This window comes from Salvia splendens, chromosome 16, assembly GCF_004379255.2.
Source record: "Salvia splendens isolate huo1 chromosome 16, SspV2, whole genome shotgun sequence".
In the NCBI taxonomy this organism is placed as follows: Eukaryota; Viridiplantae; Streptophyta; class Magnoliopsida; order Lamiales; family Lamiaceae; genus Salvia; species Salvia splendens.
This window is the reverse complement of record NC_056047.1, coordinates 8,673,949-8,689,062: the sequence shown is the minus strand read 5'-3', so window position 1 is coordinate 8,689,062 and position 15,114 is coordinate 8,673,949. Positions and strand designations below refer to the sequence as shown.

The window sequence follows — 15,114 nt, the reverse complement described above, 5'->3', positions numbered from 1 at the left end:
TCAAGTCTCAACTGACCAAAACCTACAGTCTTTCCCTCTCTCACTCTCTCTTCTTCACTCACCTTTCCTTTCTCTCACTCACGTTTTCCCAGCGGATAAACCGTCCAATCCGGCGATACAGAGCTCAATTTCTACAAAATATGATTCGAAGAGAATGACAAGTCGTCTTCGGCGCTCGATTTCGCCATGTCACTGTCGTCGTGCTCAGACTGCTTCTCCGACCTCCTCTGCGGCGAGGCCTCCAGTAGTATTATCTCCTCCGGTGGAGGATATTTCTCGCCGGAATACTCATCGAACTTCGATTCTCAGGCGTCGGACGTCGCGGAGTCCATCTCCGGGCTGTTGGAAGACGAGAAAGATCTAGCAGGAATCAGTATCTGCCGCGCCGTCGATCAGCCGATCGATGCGTCGGTTAGAGCTGAATTTGTTGCATGGATTCTCAAGGTATATATATATATATATCTATATCTTCTCCTTTTTCCAGATTCAGGTTCACAATTCCTGCTATCGTGCGCCGATGGCTTACCGGTATCGATTGTAACTGGCGGCGGCGCACTTTTAGAAATGTAGCTAGTATGCGCCGGTGGGTGGGGAGGAGTCGTAGGAAGCTATGGAACAGTGACTTTTTTGGCGCACTGCGCACTCGAGGCGCATATTATCCTTTGCGTATGGTTTGTTTGACCGATGCTTGGTTCATTCTGCAGGTGCAACGATATTACGGTTTTCAGCCGTTAACGGCGTATCTCTCCGTCAACTATTTTGATCGTTTCGTTTGCTGCCATCAGCTACCGGTAAAAACACCGTCTCCGTTAAGTAGTTTAATCTATTTTTTTTCTCATGATTAGAAATTAATACTACTACTACTTGGCTTAAAATTTGATTAAAGGAAAACATATCCTTTGGTTTCTTCTTAATAGACTAATATATTATTGATTTTACAGTACATAAATTTTTTTATTCTTAATTTTTATTGGAAATATTTTGACTTTCAAGAACAAACGATAAGGACGTTTAGTGAGTTGATGTTTCTTTGGTAGTAGTACTACTTTTATATCGAAGTGTTTTAATCTCTTTCGAAATTCTGAAGTTGCTACTTTTTTGCATTTGACTTGTTAATTACAAAATAGTATAATTAAGTGTGTGTTTTCGGAAAAGTATTACTATGAGAAGTAGGGCTGGCAATTTTCGACACGACACGATAATCCGACACGAATCCGCATGAAATTATTGGGTTGGGGTCAAGTCTTATTGGATCCGTGTTCTTATCGGGTTGACCCATTAAGAACCCGATAATTTCGGGTTGGGTTCGGGTCGGATGCAGGTCGGATACGGGTAACCCATTAAGAAATAATATTATTATTTTTATTATTATTTCAAAAAATATATATTACTTTAATTTTTTAAATTTCTTATAAATTAGGTTTAAATAGTATAAAACGAATTTTAATTGTGTAAATTAGGTTAAAAATTAAGGTTTAATCATGTAATATTAGGTTTTAATCGTGTAATATCAGGTTCGGGTTGTTATCGTGTCGTGTCAACCCATATTATATCGTGTCGATAACGGGTTCGTGTCGGGTGCGGGTCGTGTTCGGATTTGAAGGTAGCAGGTCGGGTTCGTGTTCGAATTTACAGTTTCCTTAACAGGTCGGGTTCAGGTTAGGCCTTATTGGGTTGGGTCATTATCGGGTTGACCCGATAACGACCCAATCCGCACGATTTGCTAGCCCTACTATGAGAAGTCATTTTAATGGATATTAATAGACGTTCGCTTTAATTGGTAACTCAATAAATATAATCTATCCACTCATTTACAGTTCAGTTAATACTCCATAAAGCAATATTTGGTGTAAATGATTAATGATGGAGTAATAATATCACGCTCAAAATTGTTTCTTCACTAGAGACTAAATACAGAGTACTTACTAAGTTGACGTAATCTCCCATCTAGGTTCCAAATCCAACTATTGAAATGACGCATTAAAGGTTTTACTTTTTGAAAACCTGTTTCCTATGATAATAATTTAAAATGATGACGAGAAGAGCTATTAGCATGTATGCCTATATTTCAAGCAATATTGTGTCGTGCACAATACTATTAATTACGAGTAATTATTTACTTTTATTGTTTTACTACTAGTAGAAACTAAATTTAGTAGAGTACTACTAATGCATATCTAATTTTTGATATTTTCTCTTTTATATTTTGTGGCAGAAAATGAGTGGATGGCCGCTGCAACTGCTCTCTGTTGCATGTTTGTCTTTAGCTGCAAAGATGGAGGAACGGCTTGTTCCTTGTCTTTTGGATCTTCAGGTACTATTATTGATTTTAAAAAGAATAATATCCCTCAAATTCTTAAATTTTGATTAAATTTTAATTTAATTAATTATCTTGAAAATATGTTTGAAAATTATTAGAATTGCAATTTTATCCTTTTCTCCTAACGATTTATAAACTACATAGTGCAATTATACATTTATCTTTTTGCAAGCTATTTTTGTTTTATAAACTCTCAAATTATTGAAATTTTCTTGGAATATATGATAATTCATTTGATTATTAGGTAGAAGACCCAAAATTTAGTTTTGAAGCCAGAACTATTCAAAGAATGGAACTTCTAGTTTTAAGTGTGTTGGATTGGAGACTTCGATCTATTTCCCCATTTTGTTATCTCCCATTTTTCGCGCTCAAGATTGACCCCTCTGGAACTTACACCGACTTCCTCACTACAAGGGCCAAAGAAATAATCTTCTCTACATTTAAAGGTATTTATGTAGTAGTAGTAGTAGTAGTAGTTAATGGAGTAATACAAGTTAAACCAAGTTAATTTTGTAATCGGAAATACTAGGCTTTAATTCCGTGTTTCTGCATTAACAGAGACCAGCTTGCTTGGGTGTAGGCCATCTTGCATTGCTGCTGCAACAATACTGTGTGCAGCAAATGATTTGCCAAAATTCTCACTCATCACTGCTCAACATGCTGAGTCATGGGGTGATGGACTCCGCAAAGTAATTTAGAAAAGCTTACTTAATTATAACCAAAAACTACAAATTATATGGCAATTAATTAATACTCATGCAGGATGAAATAATGAGTTGTCACCAGCTGATTCGAAAATACGTGTTCAAAATTAGGCCAAAGATGCAGCCAAAGGTATTCCCGCAGCTTCGAGTCACAAACAGAGCAAGTATGGACTGCACTGATTCATTATTGGCTTCTCCATCTTTTAAGAGAAAGAGTGATGGGAATGGGATAGTTGAAAATGAAGAGACTTTGATTAAGAGGGTTAAATATGAAGGCTTGCATAATTAAATAGTAATTTAATAGAAATAATTCGTCTAGAAACCTCAATGGAGTACTTTTATTTCTCAGAGGGTGATGAGAAAGTTTGAAGAGTGCATAGATTAGCATTAATGTGTACAAAAAAAAGATGTTTGAAAATTCTTGTGAGATTTAATTCTAACCCCTTCTTGGTCGGGAGGGTGGTAATAGTCAATCATTTGTGTACACAACTACACATGAATGATTAGCGATGGGAATTTAATTAGTACTATATGTGAGTGAGCAAGATGATTGGGAGGTGTTTGAGTTTATGAAACTGTTTTAGGGAGTAGTACTTTGGTGGAGTGGCTGTGGGAGTGATGGGGTATGAATGAATTGAATGCAATTGAAAGAGAGATTGGTGGGACCAAAAATGCCAGAAATTTGAGGGATGCTGCAACTCCTTTAATTGAAGAATTTTATGTAGTATGAAACGTGTACAGATCGATAGTCCACGTGTGAATGTTTTGGCGGGAAATTTGTTTGAACAAAGTCCTCACGGACTGGCGCGCGTGTACACGTGTCATATTTGGATTTCTCTTTTTCTATTTAATTTTGTTAATTTGAGACGACAGCGACGTGTCATTGTTTGAAATGAATATGCGTATAGCTAGGTTTTATTTATTTACTCCATTTATTGCTTGTAATAAGATTGGGGATGACTGATGAGTCTGTTTGAGACCCCATATTCGCGGGACTGCAACTGCATGTGGATTGACAACGAGGATTTTGTAGCATTCCCATTTGTTTTTATTGCATTATTTGTGTCTGTGAAGAGTGATTGAAAAGGTGAGTTCTTACTTGTTAGCCAAATGCGACCCCATCCCATGGCATATCATACTTAGGTTAGGTATACAAGTGGGTGTGTGTGACTATATATATGATTTAGATTGAATTGAAGCGTTCTCGTTGGAAATCTATGGTTTTGTGATTAAGAAAGGATCTCAGCGATACGGACCGGACCCATTGCCACCCCAGCCTCAGTAAAGGCTAAACTACTTTGAATTATTGTGTGGGGATTTGCATCGTATTGCATATCTCAATCAACTATATATGGACATGGTATTGCATAATTATAAGTTATGAATCACTACTAGCTACTACTACATTATATACAATTGATTAATTGTCTGTATCATAATTAATTACTATTAATTAACATGGAATTATATTATTCAAAACTTAGTGCTTATACTCGTGTCTTTGGAAACTTACTCCCATGTACATGAAAAAAGTCTCATTTTGTCATTTGGGATGTCCCGTTTCTATAAATGGAAAGTCTCTCTCTCATACTTTACATACTTTTATCTCTCTTACTTTACCTACTTTTTAATTATTCTTTTATTATTTTATCAAATTTCTGATTAAAACTAGTGTCATCCACAAAGAGGACTATAATTTTTTTTAGACGAAGGGAGTATTACTTTCTGAATATGAGGAAGGAAACTATATATCAAGAAGCTCATTACATTGGAGGTTATCCAAAAGACAGTTATTAAGTGTAAGGTGATGAGAAATACACGACCTACTACCCATGGGAAATATACGAGCTATTTATATTTAATTAGCAGAAAAGGTCTTTCTTTCTGACACCCAGTTCAATTTCAAAATGATCTCCCTATGCTCATACATTTAAGAAGGATCTGTACATTAAATTGTTTCTTAAGTTTATAGATATATTAAAAAGAATTATGATTGGATGAAATCACACACATTAATAAGATTAATTGTCAAATTAAATCTGAAACACTTAAATATAATTAAAATGCATAGCTTCATAAAACGTCATTAAACAGTTAATTTTTTTTAATGTTTATATACGACTCTCTCTATATATACACATGGACTTTGCCCCATTAATATATGAGTCTAGTATGCCAAAATATAAAGTTAAAACTGGGCACTTTCTAAATAGTACTGTAGTACTATACTTTATATAAAACCCGTGTCATTTAGAATACTACTATGTCACAGCAAATCACTGTAATTTTAGTACCAGTTTTTTGGAGATTGATTAGCCAAGCATATTCATATGAATTTTGGACATCAAATTCGAAAACGATTAAAATAGGTTGTGACACACTAATATTCTTAATCAGTTCAATTTGTTTATTACGTCTTGGACTGGTAACTGCTACTCTTCATGCTACTGTTTTATCTTCTAAAAAAACTCAAATTAATAAGAATATATCCTCGACTATTGAGCGTATAATTTTTTCATTTACGATATTCAATATTAATATTCAAATATATGTGCTTCCTTCAATTAAATAGTATTCCAAAAAGAATTGTTTAGCTATTTAGTTTACTACTACTAACTAAGATGGAATCAAATAAGTTCCGTTATTCTAAGCTTAAGGGTACATCAAATTTATTTGCGTTTGTTGGAGTTTCATTAGAAACCACCAATTAAAGTAACATTTGTCTTTTATAATCAGACCAGATGCCAAGTGAAGGAGCTTAATTAATTTGGGGGTTTTTTTTGTTGATTTGTTACGAGGGAGATGGGCAAATTTTGATCACTGAAAATGGTTGATCAGCTTTTTCTTATTGCTTGTGTATTGTTCAATCATCATTCATTTTTGTAATATGGATGTACTTTTTGTACATATCTATGCTGTTTCGAAGTCAAAATGAGACAATGTACATGAATAGTAACTCTGCTTGTGCTTTGCACGAGTGTGTGTAAGAGAAAGGGACTTAAACCTAATATATACATGAATAAATTAAACACAGATAATTACTAGAAAATAATGTACTTCACTTTGCAAATGAATCAAGCATGTTCATATTTACTGTATATATGATGAGCATTATCATATTCACACACAACACTCACATTTTAAAACCACTTATAGCCACTGAGTATATATATGTTATGAAATCAAGAATGAATTCTAGCTAGAAAAAGGCAAAATCGAATAAATAATTTCTTGAATTGATGAAACAGAAGAAAAGATCAACTTTCACAGCTTTGGGCATGTGCTCTAAAGAAAAAAAAAGAGAACACATGAACTCAGCTTTTGATCCCAATTTTTGTGTTGTAAAAAAACCCAAAAAGAGTATTGGCTGGACCCTCTCTCCACTTATAAAGAATTCAAAAGTTGGAATCATTCAATTTAATTTGCAGATATATCTCAGATTTTATGCTGAATGCAAGACAGCAACATAGTCTGTCATTCCCTATTGCCCTCACAGTCCTCACACCATATCATCTATTGAACCACTTCCCATTTTCTTTAAAAATAAGTGACTAATTTAAAAAAAAAATTAAAAGGGTTTACAAAAATTGTAATTATGGTGTTATGGCACTTTGATGATCTTGAATGCAAGTTGTGCAGTGATAGAAAAATGTTACTCCTTCATTTTTAACCAAGAAAGATAGCATAAACCATCAAGAATTTATCATGAACCAACTAGTGATATTAATTTTCTTTCTGCCTAATAATTAGCACATACATACGTGACCATCGTTCATCCCCAATACCAATAAAATAAATTACATTTCCAACTCACAATTTTCTCTTTGGATACCATTTTGCAAACATGAAAAGTGACTGAAAAGGGCAAAATGTGTAGAAAGAAATGGGGAGGAGCCTCCAAATGCAATTCTTTTATTTCCTTCTTTATTATTTCGTTGTGCTTGAATCATAATGCAAACATATCTCATCATTCATCACAGTAATAAATTAGGCCCAGATTATGAGAGTCCATTATCTAGCCCAATATACTTCATCAGTTTAAAATGGGCCCCCGAGGCCCAACTACCTGCGCTCCACTAAAATCTCTCCACGGCGCACGTTAGCCTTTAGCGGTTTAGCTGCACACCAATTCAGAATTCCATATGGCGTCCATCTGCAATCTCCCCTTCATCCCGCCCTCGTCGTTTCCCGCCATAAAACCAGTCTCTGCCTGCGTTGCTATACTGCGCCTGACCCCCGTTTTCTTAGGCACCTTGCCGCATTGTCTTGCCCCGAAAAAAACTTCTTCAGTAATTCGGAAAGCTATCCAATCTCAGAGTCACAAGAATTACGTCTATCCTGACCCCATCCCTGAATTCGCAGCTGCCGTAAGTCCAAACATTGCTCTCTCTCTCTCTTAAAAATTATTCTGATTGGAGATTGCATTTTTTATTCTCATTTTCAATATCAAGTGTTATTTTTGTAACTGAGTGCGTTAGATTGGGGGAAATGATAGGAGACGGAGAAGTTCAAAGCTGAATTGCTGGAGAAACTGTCGAAGCAAAGAGAAACCTTCGGCAATGATCTTCGAGTGGTTGTCGATGTTTGTGCAGAGGTAAATTTGTGGCCTTTCCGAGATTATTTTGCGATCATTATTGAATTTCGATATGAAATCATGCAATAGTCTTAATTATGAAGTTTTAGGATTTTAATCATCACTATTAATTACTACTCCACTTGATTAGTGTATTTTGAAATCCTAGCTAATGCTTCATTAAACTGGCAACAATATGGCAATAGTGTGTGTTGTGTTGCTGCCTTTTTCTGAATTACCTGAGTGTATAATCTTTGTTTCTTAGCGAATCTCAGTATTTTTTCTATTTTTTTTGCCACACAAGTCTTCATCTGAAGTTCGTGTGAAATCGGAGAAGGAGTTTGTATTCCTTAACTAGTTAAAAGGCTGATTTCATCTGATTTAGTTAATGCATTTGATTGTATACTTTGGTGCTTTTTGTCAGATTAGAACAAATAATTCCCATAGCAGTTTAAATTATCGTTTGTTGATTGTCTAAAGTCAACGTGTTTATCCTGATATCAGATATTCAGTGAATTCCTACATAATGAGTATGGAGGACCTGGAACATTATTGATTGAGCCTTTCACAGATATGATGTTGGCAATCAAGGATAGAAAACTGGCTGGAGCAGCATTGGCTGCTCGAGCCTCAGCTCTGTGGGCACAGAGCTATGTTGATCGTGATTGGGAAGATTGGATCTCCAAACAGGATAAATGAGTTTGCAAATCTTCCCCACCTATATGCATTTCTGGTACATGATGTTTGGTTAGTTGAAAATGCAAAGAACCGTGAATCGGGATGTTGAAATTGTTTGCTACTTAAACTGTACTAGTCAAGAAAGAGGCTCTACTTCAACAGTATCTTTTAGCTATACAAATGGATTATTGCTCCACAATTGTTTTCAGTTTTCAAGATGTCATCTTTGACGGCATCTGCAGAAATGTGTCCTTTGTCATCTTATTTGGATTATTACTTTAGCTTCCGAACTCAGAAATGCTCTGTAGAGATGGTTGCCATGATTTGGGTCGTCCTGCAGCAGGATTTGTCGACCCTGATCTTTGTTTGTGTCTGTCGGATCTTCTTGCCTGAAAAAATATCAATGTACTACAGTTAAGGATGAAAAAATAAGAATCTAGTTGATTCATGTTTTTGTGTTTTCTTATCTACCCATATCAAAAAAATGAGGAATAGTAGCATGTCTAACTTTTTTTTTATCCGTAGCTTATATACTTTGGTTTGCTATTTTGCAGAAGTGGATGAGTTCAAGAATCAAGATTACCTGATTGTTCTTGGACATTGAAGATTCTCTCGCCTCGTGCTCAGAATTGGTAACATCCTTCTCTAAATTTGCCTCTGTGTTTTGATCTGATTCCGACTGGTTTCTCTTGCTTCGTGCGTGCTTCTTTGCTCTGATCACTTTCACAACCTCTGCAACAAAAATCTTGCCCACATTTAGGAATATGTTCTAGACAAAGTAGACTTCAAAACTTTCGATAACTATGTAGAAAGCAAGAGAAAACCAACCTTGAGTAGTGACGAGCCGGTAAGCTCTGCCCAGGACTAGAGTATCAGTCGGGCGGAGAAGCTTGACACGTGTATACCTAACGGTCCTCTGCTCATCTGAACCCTCGTCGGGGGATGGTAGAGGGATTATGAGAGACACGTAGTGGCCCGGGTTCGTCTTCATTACTTCACTGGCTGGGATTGGCCAGTACATCCTCTCCTGCTTCCCACTAGGATGTTGTATCACCAATGCTGCTGCATCTACTGCTTGGCAATTCCCCATCTCCCTTTCTCAGTTTGCAATGTTTGTGAGAGAGAGAGAGATAAGGGAGAGAAACTAGGAAGTGACAGAAGGAAAAGGTCCCTTTCTTAGCAGTTAGCACCCATCACTCTTCAAATATGGTTCTTGCTCAAATTCTAAACCCTTCATAGGTGACTTATATATGCGACTTTATACTAAGAATTTAAAATTTGAATGATGTAATTAATTATTGTTATTATGCTATTATTATAGTACATGCTATAATGATCATGGTCGCCGGCAATGATTTTAATTAAGATTCTTGCAAGGCCGCCACGTGGCTGGCCGTGAACGGTGGTGATCGGTCTTAAAGGGGGTTCCTCGGTTTTGGTCAAGAATCAAGATTCAGATTTAGATTATTTTTGAGGGATCAGTGTGTTTCTCTCTTTCTTCCTTGGCTTCATCAACATATGTCGTAGTCAAAGAAATGACTGTGTTTGAAGCCCACTCGCTTTATTTTAATTTAATTTTTTTTGTATCGCCTTTGCAACTAAATTATTTAGCTGAAAACATGGTGTTGACAAATTGGATTTGTATTTAAAGAGATGGGTTTTGTTTTAACATTTGTTTACAACCGGCCTAATTGTGTTCTTCTCTACGTATGTGTATTTTGTTTTTCCAAATAATTAATGCTGATTTCCCATAGTAAATCTTAGTTCTACACATTGGAAACAACTAAGTCAACTCTTTGATGTATTGTTTTCACTATCCACCTAACTTAAAATGAAAGTGCATTGATGTGATTTACACTCGTTATTTTTTATTTTTAAAATACTGAATCGTAAGAGCATCCGCAATGGGCGGACGATGGCACGCTCGATGGCGCGCATCGTCCGTGCCATCCATTGTCCGCACCCATTGCGGGTGCGTGCCATAGGGCGCGGACGATTGTCGCGCCCTATACTTCGGTCGCGGAGGATAGCGCGACGATGGCCATCGTCCGCCCCATTGCGGCTGTCGCGGACGATGGCCGCGGACGATGGTATGCGGTTTTGATTTTCTATTTAAATCCCGTTTCTCATTCAGTTGTGCATACGAACATATCGACTATCTCTTTACATATTCTCTCTCTACATCCAACCAAAATGAATCTCGGCGACGACACCAATAGTTCTAGTTCGTCTGAATCCGGTGGTTCGCTTGACGAAGCATTAGATGCAGCCGTTGAAGAGGCCATGGCGGCATGCTATGCGCAAATGCAGCGCGAGAAGGAGGCGGCGGCCGCGGCTGAGCAACCGCCGTAACCGCCGTCGCTGAGTTTGCGTTTTTTTAAAATTCGCATTGTAATGTATTAATTTTTATTAAATGAAATGAAGTTTTTGAAATTCGTATTTTAATATATTATTTTTTTAAAAATTTGTATGGATTTTGTAAATATTAAAAAAATGATGATGTGGCGCGCCATAGGGCGCCCCACTGCAGGTGGGGAGGTAGGAGGATAAAACTGCTGACGTGGCGCGCCTTAGGGCGCCCCATTGCTAATGCCCTAAGAGATAAATAGTACTCCCTAGTAGTTACAAGTTGTTGGGATGTCCATGCAAATATTGGGGCTCAACTACTCATTGAAATAACATCAATTTTATACAACAAAATATATAGTGCACTTGTATCATGTCAAATTTTTGTATGATCCTAATCAGCTTTCAGGTATTACCATATAATCCATGTTAATAAGTTTATTGAGATTTCATGTAGCATGAGGATAGTTGATCAAATTCGAGATAGTAGTATAATTTTAAAATGGTATTAATTTGATTTATATTATTTGAGTCAATTATTAAAAAAGACATACACTTAGCTGTCCAAATGCAGGCCAATAACAGCAACATCTAGTGGTATACGCATTGCATAATTGTTAATTCGGATTTCAATACTTTCACAATTATCATTTCCTATCGATAGCTTTTCCCATATTCTTTCCTTAAAATTCTCTAAAATTAACATGAATTAAACAATAAAGTGAGATCTGTGATAAGCTAAAAAGTGGGATCTATAATCAGTATATAGATTTTTGAGAAGATGCTCTACTAAAATATTAAACATAATTAAAAGATTTTCACTTTATTAACATGCTCCATTAATACTCCTTTTTATGTGTGGAATAATTATTAAACGAGTTAATATTAATTTTAATTTGCCTATATTGTGGAGAATAAACTCTGATGTCGGCCACCATTCTCAGTTAATTCCTCTTTCCGTTTTTAGGTAATCAAGCCCTAATTCCAATACTTAAGAGAGCTTAAACGCAAAGCAAAACCTCTGCAGTTGTCATAATTGGGATTAACTATAAAGAGCATTCTTTCATTATTCGAGTTCACATAAAGTCTACAGCTTCGAATTTACAAACTAAGTAGTATATGTTTATTGTCTTTGTTAACTACATATTTTTATTCTTTTTGTAGAAACTGAAACTTCCTAAATACCCAAAGTCCCAAACTCTAATTTAGTAGTACCACAACGGTTATGTTGCAAACTTAAAAATATTACTCCGCACTAGTATTTTTGTAGTTATACGTTGAAAAATAAAGGTTGAGATGGTAGCGTGCAAAAATGTTTCTACTAATGTGTATTATCCCTAGTATTTTAATTAATTCATAATCCTCACCTAACATTCGGTATTGCATATAAGCTCCCAACTTTGCACCAAAGTTTACATGGATCCTGTTATTTTTTCTGGTTATCAACTCACCTATAAGATTTATTGGGGTCAAATTTAACGTAATATTAATAATGTTTTATATTTTGAATAAATCTATCATTCCAGACGCAATTTCCATATTCGATATAATTTTGAAAAATATAATTTGTAGAGAAAAGTCTATAGTTCATAATAATAATCCAAATTCATGAATATTTCTATCATGATTCATAAGTCAATTTATTTTTTTAAGCCTATAGGACTATTCTCACAGACACTGACGCCATATCAATGTGTTGTATATAAATAATCTTCAACTATTTTGTCTTCAATTGAAACCTATCAATTAAGAGATCTGCGACAATTCTCACAGACACCCAAAACAGACAGAATTGATCTCTGAATATTCTCTACACATATATAGAATTATGGAAAACTATTATCTATTTAATTAAGTTCATATATATACTGATGAGATACGATTTCTAACACTATTTTAGTGAGATTGCATGTTACCAATTAAATTCCTCAAAGTAGTATGTGTATATGTATTGGTGTGTGTGCTAGTCACATGTGTGAACAATTACTCTAGCAAATAAATTGGATGAATATTGAATATGTAAGCCATGTGGGATGTTGGGATCTCACTTCCAAAAACATTAATGGTGAATTTGACTATCTATGGTCCAAACATGGCCTTAATTGGGACAACAAACATTTGATATTCAATGAAATATTCTTAATTTCTTATGGCCATAAATTTTTTTAATTAAATGCTGAGACCCTCATTTTTCTAACAGTTGGGACACAATTATAAATTGTAGGGGTGTTCCCAAAAAAACTCTTTTGTTTACTTTTCACTAACACTGACAGGATGTGATGTGACAGACTCAACCTAAAAGATATTGATGACATTCGAATACGAGGCCCGTCTACTCAAGAATCTCACAAACTAATTTTGTTCAATGGATATGGGGAAAACATAATTTGTTAGGACTTGTTTGTTTGTTAGTTAGTGGAATTAAAAAAAACATTATAATTATGGTTTGTAACTTGCACATAACAAATGGAGGTCGATGGCTATTTTGAGATGGATTTTCAAAGTAGCTTTCTTTACATTCTCTCTCTTTTTGTTTGGAAATCATATTAATTAGTTCAGTGTATCTCAATGAATGCCCAAACACAAAACATTAATAAATTCAAATTGTTTGTTTACGACAAAGTAGATGACAAGAAGTTTGGTATCATGTGGATTTGTTGAAAAGAAAAAATTATGTGTTATGACTAAGTAAAAACATGGTTTTATTTTCTTTCCGATACGTGACGTACAATAATACCAATATAGTATATTTATTTAGAGGGAACATCTTTTTTAGTACACCAACTATCTCAAATGAACAAATTTGGTCTGTAACATTTCATAATATCTTTTAAGATTCTATGTATGTTAATAAATTTTATTTTATTTGTAATTATCAATTTTGTATTGTACTTAAAAATAATATATTCTATATATATAGCTTTAAGATTGAAAAATTAATATTCCATCTAATAAATTGAACTACTTTTATATACAAATATTGTATAAGTATAATGTTTACATATATTTATATCTAAGTTATTTCACTATTAATATTAAATATAGTACAATGATTTAAAATATTACAAATAAGAAAAACTAAACATAAATAATTAATAGTATTGGAATATTAATATCATTAAGATATTTTTATATTGAAATTAAAATTAGAGGGAACATCTTTTTTTGGTACATCAACTATCCCAAATTACATACTACTACTTTAATGAAAATGAGAGGATAAATAGATTGAATTGCCCTCATTGGCCTTAAGGGTACTTTGATCATGAAAATATTGAAAATAGCCAAAAAGTAGTTGAATTGATATTAACTTATAGTTGATGGACCTTAAAAGATATTATGAAATGTTACGGTCTAAATTTGCTCATTTGGGATAGTTGGTGTACTAAAAAAGAGCGTTCCCTCATTTATTTAAACTGCTTTCTGTTAACTTTATATAAATATCTTAGTTTCTCAACTCTATCTAATGCAATGAAATTGCAAATGGAATTTTAAAAAAGGTATAACCATAATCAAGAAAGTGACATCAAACCAACCTTTATAAATACCAATATATATATATATATATATATATATATATATATATATATATATAGGGATGTATTCATTTCCTTTTTGTATCTTTTGTTCTATTGTTCTTTTTAATCTTAGCCCCACGATTTTATCATCCGACGGTTAGATTGATGCCACGTGTCATTTAATAATGCAGATTTTCAGTTGAATAATGCACACCGACTAATAATGCACCATTATAGTGTAATAATGTAGATTTTCAGTTGAATAATGTACACCGCCTAATAATACACCATCATAGTGTAATAATGCAGATCGTCACAACCATCCAATTCAAGGATCCAAGGGATGTGATCTGATTGAAGCTTGGACTGAAAAGCTGCGAAGTACCTTAACACACCCCTATCAATGTATATATGAAAATATTGTTGATGCATTTATGTGTCATTGGTTATTTATTAGAAAAACATAGTTAAAACTTGAAATGTAATGTATGTATACCTAATTATAACCAAATATCCAAATTACCACAAAATTATAGTAAAAATTTCCAAAATAATTGTAGCCCCCCCTCCCATTTCATATTATGGCTTCCGATGAGAATTATGATAATGTGTTGACATTTTTGTTGCCGTTATTTTATCATTTATTGACATTTTATAACGATCCAGATCATAATTTGGAGTTTGTACAATGTATAGAGTTTACATTTTATCACAATCCAAATTACTAACATAATTTTTAAATTGATTTTGTTGATTTAATATAAGAAATGACTGTACACAAATATTCTTTAGAATAATTTTAAAATATGCAATGTGAAATCTATTTTAACACTCAAATATTCTTAAAAAATAATGTATACAAATATAGTTTCAGTGAACTACATTTTTAGTACCCTAATTTTCCATAATATCAAAAGGTTATTTTTTTAAAAAAAGAATAAAAGTACTCTATGAGGTCCCAATTGTCACGATCCC

The 15,114-nt window shown here is 34.2% G+C and overlaps 3 protein-coding genes across 4 annotated transcripts; 2 read left to right on the top strand and 1 right to left on the bottom strand.

Moving 5' to 3' along the window:
• The first annotated feature begins 5 nt into the window (after nt 1-5).
• On the top strand, nt 6-4,059 carry LOC121769927 (cyclin-D1-1-like). The gene is made up of 6 exons (XM_042166712.1): nt 6-444; nt 705-791; nt 2,216-2,314; nt 2,565-2,766; nt 2,879-3,009; nt 3,083-4,059. The coding sequence occupies exons 1-6, from the start codon at nt 187-189 to the stop codon at nt 3,311-3,313; spliced, it is 1,008 nt and encodes a 335-aa protein (XP_042022646.1). The 5' UTR covers nt 6-186; the 3' UTR covers nt 3,314-4,059.
• Nucleotides 4,060-7,148: 3,089 nt separating this feature from the next.
• Nucleotides 7,149-8,962, top strand: LOC121772646 (protein PLASTID REDOX INSENSITIVE 2, chloroplastic-like). 2 transcript variants are annotated; one of them, XM_042169832.1, is made up of 4 exons: nt 7,149-7,391; nt 7,520-7,618; nt 8,102-8,330; nt 8,830-8,962. In XM_042169832.1, exons 1-3 carry the CDS (start codon nt 7,167-7,169, stop codon nt 8,294-8,296), a joined length of 519 nt encoding a protein of 172 aa, XP_042025766.1. In that variant the 5' UTR covers nt 7,149-7,166; the 3' UTR covers nt 8,297-8,330; nt 8,830-8,962. The 2 variants fall into 2 exon arrangements, with proteins under 2 accessions (XP_042025766.1, XP_042025767.1); XM_042169833.1 differs by having other exon boundaries at nt 8,102-8,344.
• On the bottom strand, nt 8,369-10,203 carry LOC121772645. Its single transcript, XM_042169831.1, has 3 exons — nt 9,104-10,203; nt 8,859-9,007; nt 8,369-8,664 (listed from the first exon to the last, which is right to left on the bottom strand). Exons 1-3 carry the CDS (start codon nt 9,363-9,365, stop codon nt 8,554-8,556), a joined length of 522 nt encoding a protein of 173 aa, XP_042025765.1. The 5' UTR covers nt 9,366-10,203; the 3' UTR covers nt 8,369-8,553.
• Between the last annotated feature and the right edge of the window lie 4,911 nt (nt 10,204-15,114).